Raw genomic sequence first — 17,528 nt, forward strand, 5'->3', positions numbered from 1 at the left:
ACTTTCTGAAGGAAGCACACCTCAAAATAAGGTCAGAGCAGTTTTTCTACAAACCTATATCAGAAAACAAGTTATATATAATACTGTTTTTATTCCTAGAAAAATTAGTTGCATGACATGCATAAAAATATCAATAAGAACTCTATCCAACAGTTAAAATACAAACGCCAGCATCATACTAATTCTTAAATTCACATACAGAAGGTACAAGAAATTTAGAAAAAAAATCCATCCATCCCTCCTCTTCTCTCTGCAGCTAGAGAGTATGGTACCCAGTATAACCCCACTATGCTAGGAGCGGGACTGGATAACATACAGTCCATGCTTCTCCCGAGAATTTTAGCTAGAGGAATAAATTCACCTCCCCAGAGGAGTCTTATCAGCTGTGTCATCTCAAGGAAGATTGTGCCCTAAACTTCATAATGCACCTTTCCCGGCTAAGCCTGGTTACTGAGGTCTGTAAGTATCACAAACTGGCTGCATAAATATAATGGCACATAGCTTGCTTTTTCTAACATTTACATTTTATTTCAATTTATATTTTCATTCATGTTTAGAGAAAGGCATTCTTAATTTACAAATGTGGTCAAAACAGATTTAAAATCAACTGCAGATCCATAAACCTTTTCTTCCAAAGGACTTACTTTGCAATTAATACTAATCTAATATTAAAGTTAAATGGAACTTTTTAAAATCTAAAAATGATAGACATCTAATAGTAGAAGAGAGAAAAATAAATTGAAAAGTAGACATTGAACCTGCTTGCTCTTCCTTAGGCATAATATGTAATGGTATGAAATCCTAAGCCTTGAGAAAGTAAAAGGTGAGAGCACACACCCTCAATTTTTTTTAATGGAGCATCAGATTACCTCATTTTAAGATTCAGTGAGATGACTTACAGAGTGCTGGAAGTGGTCTTTGAAAACAGTGAAAGAGCTTTCTACAAGAACTGAACAGACAAGTGAACAGTGTGCTTGACTCCTGATGCTGTGGCATGAAGCACATCACTCAAGGCATGGCTCCAAAGCACACCTAAACAGAAATACTGACAAAAGTCTAGGTACTGGACATACATGTTCTTAGTAGGCAGATACAGCCACTCCACAAAACAAGTTGCATTAGGCTGAGCAGAATGCTGTGGTTTGGGCTGGGTTTTTTTCCCCACACACTGAAAAAGGTGGATGTATCACTACCAGATATTGAATCTATTAACACAGAATGAAGGTCCACAAGATTTCAGTTGTGCTAGAACATCTCAATCATAACATACCTCAGCTTAAAACAGCTGCATTGAAAAATGAAATTGGTAGATTAAAAAGGCAAGAAGTAAAGTCAGTATACGTGCTGGACTCCTTAACAGCTGTGGTTTACCTGAAAAGCACTACAAGATAAAGGTGCTTAGCATCTTGTGTTTCCTGACATTTCCCTGTTTACAAAACAAATTAACAGACTTAATAGACATCATAACACCTGAATTTCTTATGTGGCTGACTGACAAATTCAGACACAGAAACAACTGATATGCCAGCAAAAATTTATACACATATATGGCAGCTGTCTTCACAAATTAGGAACTTGCATTCGCAATGGCTATTTGGTGACATTGTGTGGTTTTCTGTAATAACCTATGTTCGCCCTCTATCACTTCTTGGTAGCAATAACAGTTATGTGTTATATGATCCATCTCACTGAGATTTCTCCCTCTAAATTAGTGCATCATGTAATATTTTCTGTCTATTTAAAAACAAAACAAAAAAAACCTCAAAAACTGAACTCTTTTCCTAAGAAAGCAAACAAGTAAATAATCAAATAAACTAAGAGCTTCAAGACTTCTCTATTTTTTGCACCTGTCATAAAGAAAATAGATAGAAAAGGAACAGGGGGACTGATTACTGAAGATGTAATTCAGTCTCAGAGTTCTGATGATCTCATAAACCTTTATGGGTCTGTCAAAAATTCTTGACTGAATTACAGGCACGTTATCAATCTCTTTGAATCCATTTTTGTATATGTTATCAGTGTCTCTCTGGCCATTATTCTATGTACAAAACCAAGGTAAAATTAGACTTTGATCATTTCTGCTGGGGTGAAGTTTGCCTTTATTTCTTTTGACTAAGTTTTACACTGGAGAACGCTCTTGCTGCTCTCATGCATTTCTCTACCTTCCCAGAAGAAACTTTAAATGATTGAAAGTCAAATAAAAATTGAACTTCCTAAAAGATGATAAACAGGAAACGTTTTTAGCAACTCTCCACCTTATTTTGTGTATCAGTTGCCAAGTTTTCTCTTTTTTTCCTAATGTTGTAAAGGGAACCCATTCATCTACCAAAACAGAGCTTGCACGCACTTGCTCATTTACACTCTCGAGTTCCCGGTACTCACACCACAGGAGAGAAAGATGACCAACACTTATGAGCATTTCACTAGATTAATAGATGTTAGCAACAATTGGTTTAAGTACTAATTGATCTGTCTAACTTGGGGTCATAAATACTTGTATTGGATGCCCAAGGCAAGGTGCTGGCAGCATGGGGGCTGCCGGTTGGCTTCTGCGGGAAGAGATGAGGGGCTGCCCCATGCTGGACACAGACAGCTCCAACGGACCCACCACAGGACACAGCCACGTCCCTCAGCCAAGTGTGTGGTGCCACTCTAAAAACTTACTTAAGAAAGGGAAGAAAACACCAGAGAAAGGGGGAGAGAACAAAAAGAGTGAGAAAGAGCGGGGGGAACTCCAAGGTCTGAGCAGGAGGAGGAGGAAGAGGTGCTGCATGGTGGAACAGATCTCCACAGCACAGCTGATGGAAGACCCATGCTGATGCAGAAGGATATTCCTGAAGAAACTGCAGCCCATGGAGACCCCATGCTGGAGCAGACAAGTGTGAGGAGGAAGGAGAAGCAGCTAGAAACCCCAATATATTGGCAAATATCAAATTAATCTTCCCTAAGTACAGGCTGTTTTGCCCACAACAGTAAATTGTAAACAATCGCCCTGTCTTTTTTCTTGACCCATGAGCTTCCTTATCCTATTTTCTTCCAATGTCATGCTGAGGAGGGGGAAGGATTGAGCAGCTGGGTGGGTGTTTGGCTATTAGCCAAGGTTAGCCCACCACAACACTTCACAGTGTCTTTCTGTTTTCCCTTTTTAGACCTTTCAGACTAATTCAATATTTTAATTCATTAAATAGTTACCTGCCAGTGACTACGGCCTTTTGCTTATCAGAGAATTAAACATCAGACACCTATTACATTAGCAAGGATACATCAACCACATTGAGTACACCAAAGACCAAACTCTGCAGCATTTTAAATCATTTGACAGAAATGTTCCTTTAATTGTATGTTCAGCTTCCAAAGCTGCCCTCGAAATGTTGATTCTGGGGAACTAATTTTATAAATTAAATCAGAAGAGTTTCTGCACCCTACCTCCCAGGTCACTGCAAATATAAATTAAGTGCCAGCCTCCAGAGAAACAAGGAAACACAACAGACAATACCAATATTTTTCTTCTTGACCCTTTAGACCATGCTGACATGATGTTGCTTCCAGTTTTTGCTGTTATATAAAGTGATTTGTACAGCTCCAAATTTTTTCCATGGATTGTAAGTGAACCCTTACCCAGTAGCCTAGACTCAGTTTTAGTGGCTTTCAATCCCATTGAATAGGAGGCTGCCAGAATGGAGCAACATTTTTGAGATTTACAAGAGAAACACTGGTCTCTTAGGACTCAGCCCTGGAAAGACTTGCATGCACAGTTAGGTTTACATGCAAAGGCTACCCATAATGCACAGACATGGGTAAGCCTTTGCACTACAAGGCCTTTAGAAGCAACTGGAAAAATATTTATTGATTAAAATACTCATTTTAACATACCAATGACTGGGGCTAAATTCACCGTTCTAGTCCACAGGTTTGAATATACACACTTTTCCTAGATGCTCATATTTAATTCCTTTGCCAGTTCAGGATATATATTCTTCTGATTCTATTATGGTTCCTTTTTACCAATTAAGTTTTACCTGGTTTGTCTGCGATCTTTGCTATCTGAAGGAGGAGGAGAGGAAGGAGAAAGGATACCTGCACTCTTCGTGCTGTTTGTGCTAGCATTTCTATGCAGTGTCTACTTATGATGTGAAGTTAATGTTCACCCTTTGTTTCTATTTCCTTCACATCATTTTTTAGCAATTCTTTTCAGATAAACTACCTTACAGTGAAAAGTCAGAGGGGAAAGTTAATTACAGTTTGCATTTCCTCAGAACAGAACATAAGCATGGCCAAAAGAGATCTCACATAAGTTTAATCCACTCCAACAATGCCTGTAAATGACTAGTAACAGATGTTTAGAGAAAAAGTAGGAATCAGTAAAGAAGATCCTGACATTTCTCACTAAAGCTCACCCCACTCATCCTCCAGGAATCAGGATATTAAGAACCTGAGAAATACAAATGACATCTGAAACTGTGGTTAGGTACCAGCCAATGTTTTCATTTCTCCATGAACAATAAGTCTCAGAGCAGCTGTGGCAGAGAGCAGTTATGCATCCAACACAAGAAACAATGTTGGTGCATGCCTGGGAGTCCTTTTTGCAATCTTTATTATATATTCATACCATGCCTCAAATGTAATATGCTTTTTAGACAGATATTTATGCTCATAGCAACATGCAGTGTTGTTTATAGAAGTCTCCATACTCTTTTTAAAGGAAAATAGATGGAACAAATGAAGGTTAGTATGTGAATTTAACCATCAAGATGCACTTCACTTTCGTAGAAAATAGCTATTTGTAGCCTTCTGCTTATCACCACTGGCCAAATACCCTTTGGGATCATGTCCCTCTTCATATATCAGAATAAATACAAGCCAAATTTAGTCACTTGAAAACTGAAACAAAGAAGCTCGGTCCCGTTTAACTGCTGCTAAGGAATTTTCAGTGATATTACTACTAAAACATTATTGCTAAAAACTACAAAGAATGTGATTTAATCTGTTAAGAAAAGATTTTAAAACTCTGATAAAACACCTTATAAGCCAAGCAAAAAAGATGGAAGAAAGATAGTTTGTTAGCTTACTTCAAATGGGAGCTCTGTTATTTCCATATTTCCAGACAAATCCAGTTTTTCCAGATTCTCACAGTCACCCAGTTCTGGAGGAACTGACTTCAAATTATTGAAACTCACATTGAGCACTTTAAGCTTTTTTAAGCAGCCTGTGAGGGAAAGATAATTAAAATCAGCCCATAAAAAAAACAAAAACAAAAACAAAAACAAAAACAAAACCCTAAACATGAAGGGAGAAAGTAAATAGAAAAGGCATACTCAGTTTAGCAAAGAAAAAACTCCTAAATGTGATGATGAGTAAGAGATTAATAAATATTTTCTGCAGTGGTCACTAACACTGGGGGGGGGCAAGGGTGCTGTGTTGCACTCATATGGACTTCCCTTAATCAGCAATGGTTTAGTGAGAGTTTGGAAGGAGGCAGCAAAGACTTGCAAAGATCTTGATTTTACCAAGGATGAGATACCTATTGACCTCAGTTGTAACTAGAGAAGTTGGCTTTTGGTTTGGCCACTTTAGAAAACTTGCCTGCTAACTGAAAAACATCTTAGTATTTTTTATAGAACCTGTTCATTAGGAACAACCACTCCTACTAAACTTACTATATCAAGAATTCTGTCTTTGGTATCCAGCATTGCATACTTTTGATTATAAAAGATAATGGATGTATGCATTTGTTTCATTATTTTCTTTATTGCAATTTATCATCCTTTTTGGCTTAATTTTAAGGCCCTTATAATCTTCTAGGCTACAATTAGTCACATTGTGTTTTCTGTTTCTTCGATTTATAGCATTACATAATCTTCAGTAAAAACAGGTTTAGAAATATCATTAAAATGCAAAATGTATTATACTGAAAAAATACAAATTATACTGTGACATAGTCAAAGGGGAAGGAAGTAAGGAATTTGTATGCATCAAATAGCTGATGTGTTAGCAAAGGAATCCTTAAATACATATATAACAACATGAGAACGTTCTATGGACAGCTGTTCTGTTGTATTACATGGACAATCAAAAAATCACAGAATCACAAAATAGTTTCAGTTGGAAGGGACCTGAAGAGGTCATCTAGTCCAAAGCCCTGTTCAACCTGACTTTGAACACTTCCCATGATGAAGCATCCGCAAATTCTCTGGGCAACCTTTTCCAGTGTCTCACCACCCTCATTGTAAAAAATTTCTTCCTTATATCGAGTCTGAATCTACTGTCTTTTAGTTTGAAACAATTACTCCTTGTCCTATCACTACAGGCCTGGTAAAAAGTCTTTCTCTACCTTTCTTATAAGCCCCCTTTAAGTATTGAAATGCTGCAATAAGGTGTCCCTGGAGCCTTCTTTCTCCAGGTTGAACAACCCCAACTCTCTCAGCCTTTCTTCACAGGAGAGGTGTTCCATCCCTCTGGACCTGCTCCAACAGGTCCATGTCTTTCTTGTACTGGGGACCCCAGAACTGGATGCAGTACTCCAGGTGGAGTCTCACAAGCATGGAATATAAGGGGAGAAGCACTTCCTTCGACCTGCTGGCCATGCTTCTTTTGATGCAACCCAGGATACAACTGGCTTTTTGTGCTGCAAGCACATGTTGCCTGCTCATGTCCAGTTTTTCATGCACCAGTACTCCCAAGTCCTTCCCTACGAAGCTGCTCTCATATGCTTCATCCCCCAGGCTGCTTTGATACCAGGGGTTGCCCCAACCCAGGTGCAGAACCTTGCACTTGGTCCTGTTAACTTTCCTGAGGTTCACATGGGCTCACTCCTCAAGCCTGTCAAGGTCCCCCTGATGGCATCCCTTCCCTCAAGTGTGTCAACTGTAGCACTCAGCTTGGTATCATCTGCAATATTCCCCTCTAATCAGTGATATTCCTGTGATATTTCTCTCTAACCAGTGACAGAATACAGCATTCACAAGGAAAAGCAGCAGTAAGAAACTTAAATGCAATTCAGCAGTTGGAAATGGGGAGAGAACAGCATCTTGTGTCAACAGGTTCTTAAAGCAGGCTATATATTGGCAAACCAAGACAAGACATAAACAAGATTCACAATTTTATACTATATCAGTCTTCAATTTATAACCAAATTTTAAAAAAGAATCTGATGTTTCATGGGATTTGGATGACACTGGAGAGAATCTCTTTACAGTATGTCTCAAGTGCTCAAAACAGTGTCACAACAGTGAGCTTATCTTTAAGGCACTAATACTTAGTTAAACTCCCCCCAAAGCAAACGTTTTATAGAATCATAGAATCATTTAAGTTGGAAAAGACCTTTAAGATCATCAAGTCCAACTGCTAACATAGCACTGCCAAGTCCACCACTAAACCATGTCCCTGAGCACTACATCTACCCGTCTTTTAAATACATCCAGGAATAGGGACTCAACCACTTCCCTGGGCAGCCTGTTCCAGTGCCTGACTACCTTTTCAGTGAAGAAACTTTTCCTAATATCCATTCTAAACCTCCCCTGGCACAACTTGAGGCTGTTTCCTCTTGTCTTCTCACTTGTTTCTTGGCAGAAGAGATCAACCCCCACCTCGCTACAACCTCCTTTCAGGTAGTTGTAGAGAGTGATAAGGTCTCCTCTTAGCCTCCATTTCTCCAGGGTAAACAATCCCAGTTCCCTCAACCACTCCTCATAAGACTTGTTCTCTAGACCCTTCACCAGCATCGTTGCCCTTCTTTGGACACACTCCAGCACCTCAGTGTCCTTCTTGTAGTGAGGGGCCCAAAACTGAACACAGTATTTGAAGTGCAGCCTCACCAGTGCTGAGTACAGGGGGCTGATCACTTCCATAGTCCTGATGGCCACACTATTTCTGACACAAGAAAAGGACAGAGAAGAAACATAGGGAATTGAAAGCCCCACATCTTTTGCCTGAGAAGTTGCTGTTGTCAGAGGCAGAGGCTTGTAGTTTGATGACCAATTCTAACAGCCATCAAATCACACAGCATTTTGCATAAACCCCAGAGTCTCCCCTGGACACAACACTGTCTTCAAATGATGGCTGGACCACCCAAATCTTTCTCACAGGTGACAGACAAGCCGTATATGGTAAGAACTCCATTATATTAATCTTTACATGTTGCAATGGAGAAAAATATAGAAGCTTCCACTCAGCTTCCTCCCAGTTTTAGGTCTGCCAGAAACAGAAACTGAGGTGGTATTTCAAAATTCAGCTGTCCTTTTAGGAAGGTAACTTTGTCTTTCCTACTTACTGTGCAGTGCTGTTTTAGTTAAAATAGCAGAAGCAAAATTTTCTGTAAGACTACAACAGGCAATGTTTTGTCAGTACATTACTGTCCCACAAGGGTCATTGGGGCTGGTGCAAGAGAGTAATAGAAGCAACTTAATGGTGTAAATATGTGAACGGCCTTATTTCTGGATTTTTAAGCACGTAAAAATAATAAAATTTTAGCCTACCCATGATGAAGCCTCACCAGGTAGCGACGTAGACAAATGAAGATATTACATCACATGCTAACATCAACTTACCACCTCACTGCAACAAAATAATCACTGAAACCGAAATAACCACTGAAAGAGAAATGCCTGAAAATAAAATAGAGAATCAGAGAATCACAAATTAATTCCTCATCCAATTAATCCCTCAGTGAAGGGGAGCAAATCCCATTGGAATGAAAAAGGAACTACTTACTCATTAGCACTGGCATGTTTTGTCTTTTTTTTAGTAATGAGATATTGTACTGCATCTGTCTAGAACTGAGTTAATTTTCTTCATAGCAGCCCTTATGGAGCCAAGTTCTGGATTTGTGACCAAACAGTGGTGATAACATACCATTGGTTTTGCTATTGCTAAAGAGTGCTTACACAGCATGAAAGCCTTCTCTTGTTTCTCACTCTGCTGCCCCAGTGAGTCAGGTAGCGGTGGGCAAGAGGCTGGGAGGGGACATGGCCAAAACACTGGACCTAAATTGACCAAAGGAATATATTATATATAACATCACATTCCACATTAGAAGCTGCGGAACAGCGGGGAGTTTTCCAAGGTGGCTGTTGCTGAGGGAATGGTTCACATTGGTCAGCTGGTGGTGAGTGATTGCTTTTGCATCACTTGTTTGTTTGCTTGTTTGTTTTTGATTACTTATTAAACTGTCTTCATCCTGACACACAAGTCTTCTCACTTTCGCCCTTCCAATTCTCTCCCTATCCTGCTGTGGGAGACTGAACAAGCAGCTGCAGGGGGCTGAGCAAGCTGCATGAGGCTTAGCTGCCTATGAGTGTTAATCCATAACAGATGCATTTGCTAACTTTTCAATTGAAATTTCTACCTCTCAGTTCCACTAGTAACTGGAGGACTAATGTAGACAAGGCATTTAGTGTTACCAACGCCCTAGTCACTCTCTTGTCTAACTCTGCTCAGATGATGTGTCTCTGGTGCATAACTAGGAGACATGGAGCAGAACTGCTTACAAAAAAAAATCACAAAAATTTAACAGCCTTTCTGGGCAGAGTGATGGATACAAGCACAGCTTCCCTTTCTGACTTCCCTGCCTTCTGAAACCATGACATTTCAAGCTTTTTTCTCCTTTCACAGTTTCTAACATGTATATCAAAGATCACAATACGGTTTGTCCCAGCTTACAGGTGTGAGAAAGCAAGTAGAAGATGGATCACATTTTTTCTTGTCATATGTAATCTCTAGTCTGACAGAAGCACGCTACAGAATCTACAATCAACTGCCAGTAATTGCTGTGGCTAAGATTATGAAAATTATTGGAAAAAAAAATGAGTCTTTCAACTGAATTTAATTCTGATAACAAACTCAGGACAACATAGATGAGTGGGATACAGTTCACCGAGATCTGCCTGTGGGAAGCAATCTCTTGCAGTTCCATGTAACGGCTGTTTTTTCACCTCTGGGCTCTCCAGTGGATTAAGTTATGCCACCTGACAGCTGAGTAGTAGTTAAGCATTAACTCTCCCTCTAGGACCATAAGACATACATAGGACTTGCCAGGACCTCCTGGATAAGACCCTTACACCACCACTTCACATAATCCCATTTTTTGATTTATCACACTCTGTCTTAAAAGTAGTTTGGTTTTTTACATCCACTGCTCTTATGGAAAAACAAAGTTACAAAGTTTCATCCTTTTCATGATTTGGAATGGTCTTCAGATTGCCAGTCTGAATTTACTCATAGAAGTTTCATAACCATTAATTCTTTTCCCAATTTTATCTTTAAATAGCTCTATTCCTTCCCTGGTGTTTACTTCTCTGATGTTTTCATAGGTAGCAGACATACCAGAATTTATTTTACTAGGCTGAATAAGCCAATTCTTCTAATTTCCCCTCACAAAATAAAAATTCCCCAAATGGTCCTAACAGACTTCTTTTACATCTGTTCCCATCTGAAATAACTTTTCTTGAATCTGGGTGACCACAACTTTATGTATGTATCATACTGGATTGTCCTTCTGTGGCTTTTAGATTAGGAATTTTGTTTCTTCAATTATTTGCATATAATGAGCTCATGACTTGATGCACAAATTAGCTCCTGAGTACATGACCTTGAACTCTGCAATCATGAATTCAATCTCTATTTTTCTGGAAGCCCACCTGCTCATCCAGCTTTTCATATTTCCTCCTGTTTGTGCAGTGACAATAACACCCAAACTATGTCAGCATAAAATTTCAATAGCCCAGTTCCTCAAAATAATTAAGAAATAAACTCAAGACTGATCCTTGAGAAACTCCACAAATGATCTTCCTCCTAGCTGATAGCTTCTCTTTCCAAAGGAGTGACTTGTTGCCTCAGCTTTAGCAAGTCCTTCGCTCATCTTTACAATTATGGCATCACAGTCCATTTTCTTAGATTCAAATATTCATTTTCCATAGTTCACTGTATCAAATACTTTATGGGATGCCAGATAGACAAGATCTACTACTTGAAGCTCAATAATCTTCTCAAAAGAAAGACAGAAACCAAATGAGTTGGACACAACTTGCTTTTCCTTTATAAATTTTTAATTTCAACCTCGTTTCCATTCAGTTCCATGTCTCTAATTACTCCTTCTTCTAAAAAACTGGTTAAAATTCTTACAAGCAACAATTTACACAGGGGTAGAATTAGGTTATATGAGTTGCCTGAATGGTAATCCAGGTTACAGACTGAGATTTCCTTTCTCAGACAAAAGGAATAAGACTCTCACTCTCCTTTTCCCCTAGACCTGTTAAACAAGGCCGCTAGGCTACTTTTGTCAGAGAAAGAGCACAAATATACAACTATAAGACAACATTAATGACAATTCAAGATTCTCAAATCCAGGTATCTTGGCTGAAGGAGTGCAAAATTAAGGAGCAATGAATCCCTAAATAACCTTCAAATGCCATAGGCATAGTCAGTAGGATTCCAGCCACTCTCACCCACATTTGGAGTTTATTGCAATAACAGCTGGGGGATTGGGGAGGGTGAGGGGGGTGGTAAGACAGTATGAATGACTTTCACTACCCTGTAATCTGCAATTGGGGGCTTATTTATACTTTCTTAGCACAGAAGTTCTCCTCTGTCTTATGTATGGTGCCTAGCCGTCACCAGGCTTAATAAGCATGCAATACAGCCATTAAGGCAGCCTTAGGAGGGGACAGAGGAGGTGACAGCCCCTTCACAGCTGCACAAATGTAGAGCAGGATTTGACCGCCACACCTGCCACCTACACATTCAAATAATACTCAAGCACTGCTTCTCAGTTAAAAGTAGTAATAATAAAATTGTTGCTGCTACAACACTGTTGTTAACTGTGCTTAAAGGCACTGAATTTTCAGTTCTATAAAAAATGCAAATTAGGGAGTTCAACAGCTAACATCTCTATGTTTTCCAAGGAGAGGCAGTAAAAGGAGTAATGAAATCCATGGCTTCCCTGGCAGTTTCACAATTAAGAATATTTTATTTTTAAGTGGGACCTGTAATGCCATAGCTGTTGCCTAAGATAATGTTTATTCCCAGTTTACATTTTTAATTCATTATGTAAAAAATATTAAAGCAATAATTAAACTTTATAATTTCTGATGGGCAATGCAGCATAGTAATAATGGTAATGCAAGTTCACCATTTAGACAAGTCTGCATTAGTGCTCCTAACAAAGTGTCAGAGACAAAATACAGACGAGGTTACATCAAGCCTTTATTATCTAAGGATCCCATCCAATACAAATGCCGATCCACTTGTATAAACTGGAGTAAAACATAAGAAAATTTTTGTATTGATCTGTAGTGATCTGATAGCAGCTTCCTACGGGCCAAGAGAAATAGTCTCCTATTTTCAGTCTTCTCTGCTGAATCGGTGACAGAGCCTTTGATTATCTAAAAGGAGATATTGATGTTCAAGCTTACGGGTAACAGTTAAAACATCAGGGTTTTGTTTGTTTGTTTGTTTTTTTACTTCTGCTCAAAGTATCCAAGCAAAGGAGGGATGAAGACTTCCTGAACTCCTTTTACATAACAAAGTTGCAAAACCTTTTTTTGCCACTAGGGCTTATAAAAGCTGTAGCACAGTAATAGATTGACACTGGGCTAGTAAAATTTCATTCTTTAACCAACCTTCATGTGTTCAATTAAAAGAAATTTAAACATGCTGAGAGAAATTGCAAGTGACTACTGCAAACAAAAAACAAAAAGGATAAAGCTTGGGATCTCAGTCTGTGGTCAGAAGAGTATTAGTACAATGTAAGAGGGAAAAAAAAGGTTTTCTTGTAGCAAAATAGAGGTAGAACATGAAGAAGTTCTTGTGGGCTGAATAGTAGAGAGAGATACCTTCAGGGACAAAACGTAGGATGAGGGTTTACTGAAAGGTCTGAAAAGGAAATTAATGAAAACAAAAATGCAATGAGCTGAACTGAAGATATTTTGGTAGATCAGAAATTCTACAGAAAAGTATGTGACTTCCTTTTTTCATGTGAGTAGATAAGCTGAAACATGAACTCTTATCTCCCTGGGGATCCCCAAGAAAGGGTGAGTCTCCCAAGGGCAAAGTAGAGTATAAGCTCAGTCTCCGAGCTGGAAAACACTTTCTGAGCATCAGAAATAAACATGGAGTAAACTGTTTTTCAGAAGAGTAGAACACTTTGATCACCTTGGAAACTGAAAAAGCTTCGTTTTGAATAAAACTTTTCCATCGTAATCAGAATGGTGGGCACAGCCTCCAACATTCCCACTCTGACCCAAGTAAAGTTTGAGAAATAAACTACAGAGTTTGCTAATACCAATCTGCTCTGCATAGAAGGAGAGTGTTCTAGCATTGTTGTATATAATGTAGTTACATAAAGCAATGTGACAAAGTCAATAGATAGGAATCTTTTGGCAAAAATAATTTATGTAATGAGTAGTTTCCATGGCAGTGTTTACAGTCTGAGCTCAGTACCCAATGGCACTACTTAAAATCCTTTCAAGAAGTTCAGCTTAATAAAGTACTGGCATTTGCAAGATCCAATGATGTTGAAAATTGTTAAAGCAGTATGGTTGTATTACACTTTAGTACAATATTCCCATTTTTGATAGCTTAAGCAGATGAACCAAAAAAGACTATTTCCTCACTAGCTGGTCCAATAAAAAGTACAGTTTTTTACTTTTGTGATTCACTAACCAAGGGTTAAATTTTGAGGAGCTTACCAGCTGTTCTAATACGAGCAAGCCATCATTTGAGCTTTAAGCTAGCCTTAAAGTAACTGGCATCCTCGTACCAATAGTCAACTTGCAACAGAGGTGTTTAATACTTCCCCCTCAAACAGGAAATATAAACAAAATTTTCCTCAGTCGTATACAAAACTGAGGTGCTGGATAAATAATATTAAATACTGAATAAATGGCAAGGGTTAGAGATGAGTCTGCAATTCCTCAGAACTAGGCTGAATTTAAACTGAGAATATGTATTTTCTTCTTAGAAACTCACACATCAGCACACTGGGAATCTTATTAATAGAAAAAGCTATCTTAGGTATCTAGGAGTCATTTAAAACTGTATTACTTATAGTTTTCCCCTCTGAGTTCTGGGCAATTGAATTAATGGTATGCACAAATGAAATTTTATACTGTGAGGTAGGAAGAGACAAAAAAATCCCTGTGATTTCTTATTAAAATATGTCTCTTATTAAAATATTAAAATATGCCACAGTTATTTTTCCTCTTAAATATTTGGCATATCAAAAATGTGAGAGAACATAATGAGGTACAAAGATTTTATTAACAGCTTTTTGAGATGTTTCATGAATAATTTGTAGGACAAAAAATCCTGGTATAACCTCACTATCCCATCCCAGCACAAAAGCTTTGGAATCACACGAAAATGCAGTTCACTACTCCCTATGTGAATATGGGAATATACTCTATTGGATATTTTCAATTATAGCAATTACTAATGTACTAGCACTAACCGATATACAGCGACTGCACTGCAGCCATGCAGTCAGAGCCAGAACTGCAAACTCACCCAGAAGCCATTGCCAAAGAAAATCCCCTAGCTACACCCCTGTTCGTGATTTTTTCTGTTATTCCTGGGAAAACCAAACCTAGCAACTTTGAGACAGACAACTCCATTTTGCATTTTCTCCATTTTTGTTTACTTGCTTCCCATGAAAATATTTGCTATTCCACAAAAAGAAATAAATCAAAAGTATTCTCATCTGTCATCTGACCCAAATTTGATCTGTTCAAGTGCATAGGTGATTACAGCTAAGAGCGTGATTTGATATATCTGAGAATGGATTTAAGTCTTTCTTCTCTTTGATTCAGAGTAGAGCATTCCCCTCTAATTAGGTGAAACAGGAACATGAACTTCAGTTCCTGCAGGTATTTTAGTCCAGAGGCTGCTACTACAGCAATACTTTTTTCCACTGAAAATATTCTTATAATCTCCTGTTCTCTCACACCTTTAAACCCCTCTTGTGAGAATCAAAAGTAGTCTGAACATGGCTCACCAGTTTAGCTTCTGCTGGATGATTTGTTGGTCTAAACTTGGCTTCAATTCTGTCTGAAGATTAAAGACTCAACAGCATGCATGTCACTGCCCACTTCAACCATCTGTCATTACTCTCAAGTATGTTTTAGTTGTGATATTTACCTACTTGCTGCTGTTTTGTAAACAGAACACAAAATGACAAATACTTTAGCACTTAACCTTTCCAGAGACCTTACCTTCTGATTTAGCACCGAGTCCTCACTCATTGATTAGATAGAGCTCCCAAACCAAACCCACAACAATTATTTTCCTTGTAATAATTTAGCAGCTAGATGGCTAAAGTATGAAAGGTTTTATTTTGAAGCAGCATCCAGAAACTTCAAAATATCCAAGATCTTTTATAATAATGTCTTATTAAACTAATGAATGTTTCCAATACATATTAGTGTCTATGTCTGTATGCATATATCGTACATGAAATAAAAGCATAGCCATTTGCAGGCATAACACCTTATATGTCAACAAAGAGAGCATTATACAAATTGAGATAAAAACTTCTCTGTAATTTATGCCATAAAAAGGGCAGCTCCATTGCATTACTAATAGGTGGTCTATCAACACAGGACATTCACTAAGACTGAAAGTCATTAGTCAGTTTTGGCAAAAAAGTGCTGAACTGTTCAGTTGCACAGTCCTGGAGTGGCTTTTTTGTATTATTTCTGTTTAAATTACATCGGTGAATCTGTGTCTTTGTCTGGATAGGCTAGAACTACTGCTGCAATGTAGAACTATTGTATATTTATATACAATAGTATTTATACATATATATACAAATATATACATATATATACGTGTATATATGTATATATGTAAGTACAATAGTATTTATACAATAGTTCTACATTACAGCAGTAATTCTAGCCTATCCAGCCTATTTAGCATCTATGGTTAACCAAATTTGCTAATTTGGTTATGCCGTGTCTCAAAAGGAAAGGTTCAAATCCACGCCAGATGAGTGTTTAGTACAGTCATGCCCACTCTCATTTAATGAATCTTGAAAAAAAATTTCTGAACAAGAGTTCACCGTTAAGAGAACAGTGAGTGCTATACCATTGTGTCTGAGGCAGGACCTACAGCAAACAGTTTTCTAATATTCCCTGGTCCTTCCAGTAAAACATTTGCATAAAAAAGCAGCAACAAAAACACTGAAAGGAAGGAAGTAACACCTTGGGTATAAGGTAGAGGGATAAGCATATTGGAGGGAAAGTGAATAAATGGGAATAACATGAAAGCTACTGATGAGCAGAAATCACATCATTTAAATGCAACTGAAAGAACAGTGATTGCTACTAGAAGCATTTGAAACTTTCTTCCTTTTTTCCCCAAAAAGGTCGGATACAGCCTCTGCATTACCCTCTAGAGAATTGGTTATGCTAGAATGATCTGGTTTTGTGCCTTTATTCTGGAAGCAGACTTTATTAGCATCCATAATCACTTTTTCTTGGGGATCATTTTCATTAATGATGCACAATATTACAAGAAGAAAGAAAAAAAATCTTTCTTAGCCTTTACCTGCCTCAACTGTTAAGCAGCAACCCCTTAAAACCCTACATTTTATGGCTTAGGGTAGCCTCTGGAAGGGAACTATGTCCTTTCCCCTTTCTTCCATACCACCTGGTAAAAGGTGTTTACCCATTAAACTCACTGACTCATCTGACTTCCATGGTCAAAGCGATGACAAAACAGTTAGTGTTTATTTTCTGTCCATTATCTCCTGCTTATGTCTTGGTTTTGATTTGTTAGTATATTTAGCTGCCAGGTTGAAACTATAAAATATATCTTGATGTCAGTGGGAAATTTTCTGTGTAAAATATAATGTTAGTAAATAAATCAAAAGCATTAGTATTACTCTACTAATAGACTAGAAAAAGAGTGGAAAAGAGTAGAAAAGTCTAGCACTGATTTCTGTGTTTCAGGATTCTCTCTCTCTTCCTGTATTTCTTAGTTAAACCTATGATAACTATGGAGGTGGAGGTTTTAATCTTTATGTTTTTTGAAAGTTGTTAGCTCTTAGTGTACATAAGGAATACCAGTCATGGGGAAAACTTAAAAACAAAGGCTGAGGTATTAGGTGTCCTGGGTGCATGGACATAACTACAGGTACCTCATAGTGGACCCAGTTTCTTCAGCCCTCAAAGATACCACCAGTTACAGCAACACTCTTCCTTGTATGGGCAGTAAATCCCTCTCAAACCATTAGTCTTTCACACAAGCTTTTTATATTGTAAGATGAGAAAACACAGGAGAGCCAAACACTAAAATTCTTGTTATTATGTAGCTTAAAATAGCAAAGGCCAAAGTATGTAAGCATTAAGAATTTACTTCTCTAAAAACCCTGATGTCATGTTGGATGTATCCCTTTATTAAATGGGGATCATTACTGAACTCTTTATGAAATTCAAAAGATGGATTTTATGCAATATTATATTTTTTATTCCTTTTTACCACAATTTTATGTTTCAATTCATCTTGTTTGAGGCTTACAGTTCTGTAATACTTCT

General features: G+C 38.0%; 1 protein-coding gene across 3 annotated transcripts in view; it reads right to left on the minus strand.

Moving 5' to 3' along the window:
- LRRC2 (leucine rich repeat containing 2) overlaps positions 1-17,528 on the minus strand; it is a 67,509-nt gene that overhangs the window by 22,898 nt on the left and 27,083 nt on the right. For all 3 annotated transcript variants that reach the window (XM_087742498.1, XM_087742496.1, XM_087742495.1), the window contains one exon: positions 5,070-5,206. In XM_087742498.1, coding sequence (XP_087598624.1) covers positions 5,070-5,206 — 137 coding nt within the window. The remainder of the gene's footprint in view (positions 1-5,069; positions 5,207-17,528) is intronic.

The sequence above is a fragment of the Nipponia nippon genome, unplaced genomic scaffold (genome assembly GCF_047370975.1).
Source record: "Nipponia nippon isolate SJK-2023a ecotype South Korea unplaced genomic scaffold, ASM4737097v1 scaffold_8, whole genome shotgun sequence".
In the NCBI taxonomy this organism is placed as follows: domain Eukaryota; kingdom Metazoa; phylum Chordata; class Aves; order Pelecaniformes; family Threskiornithidae; genus Nipponia; species Nipponia nippon.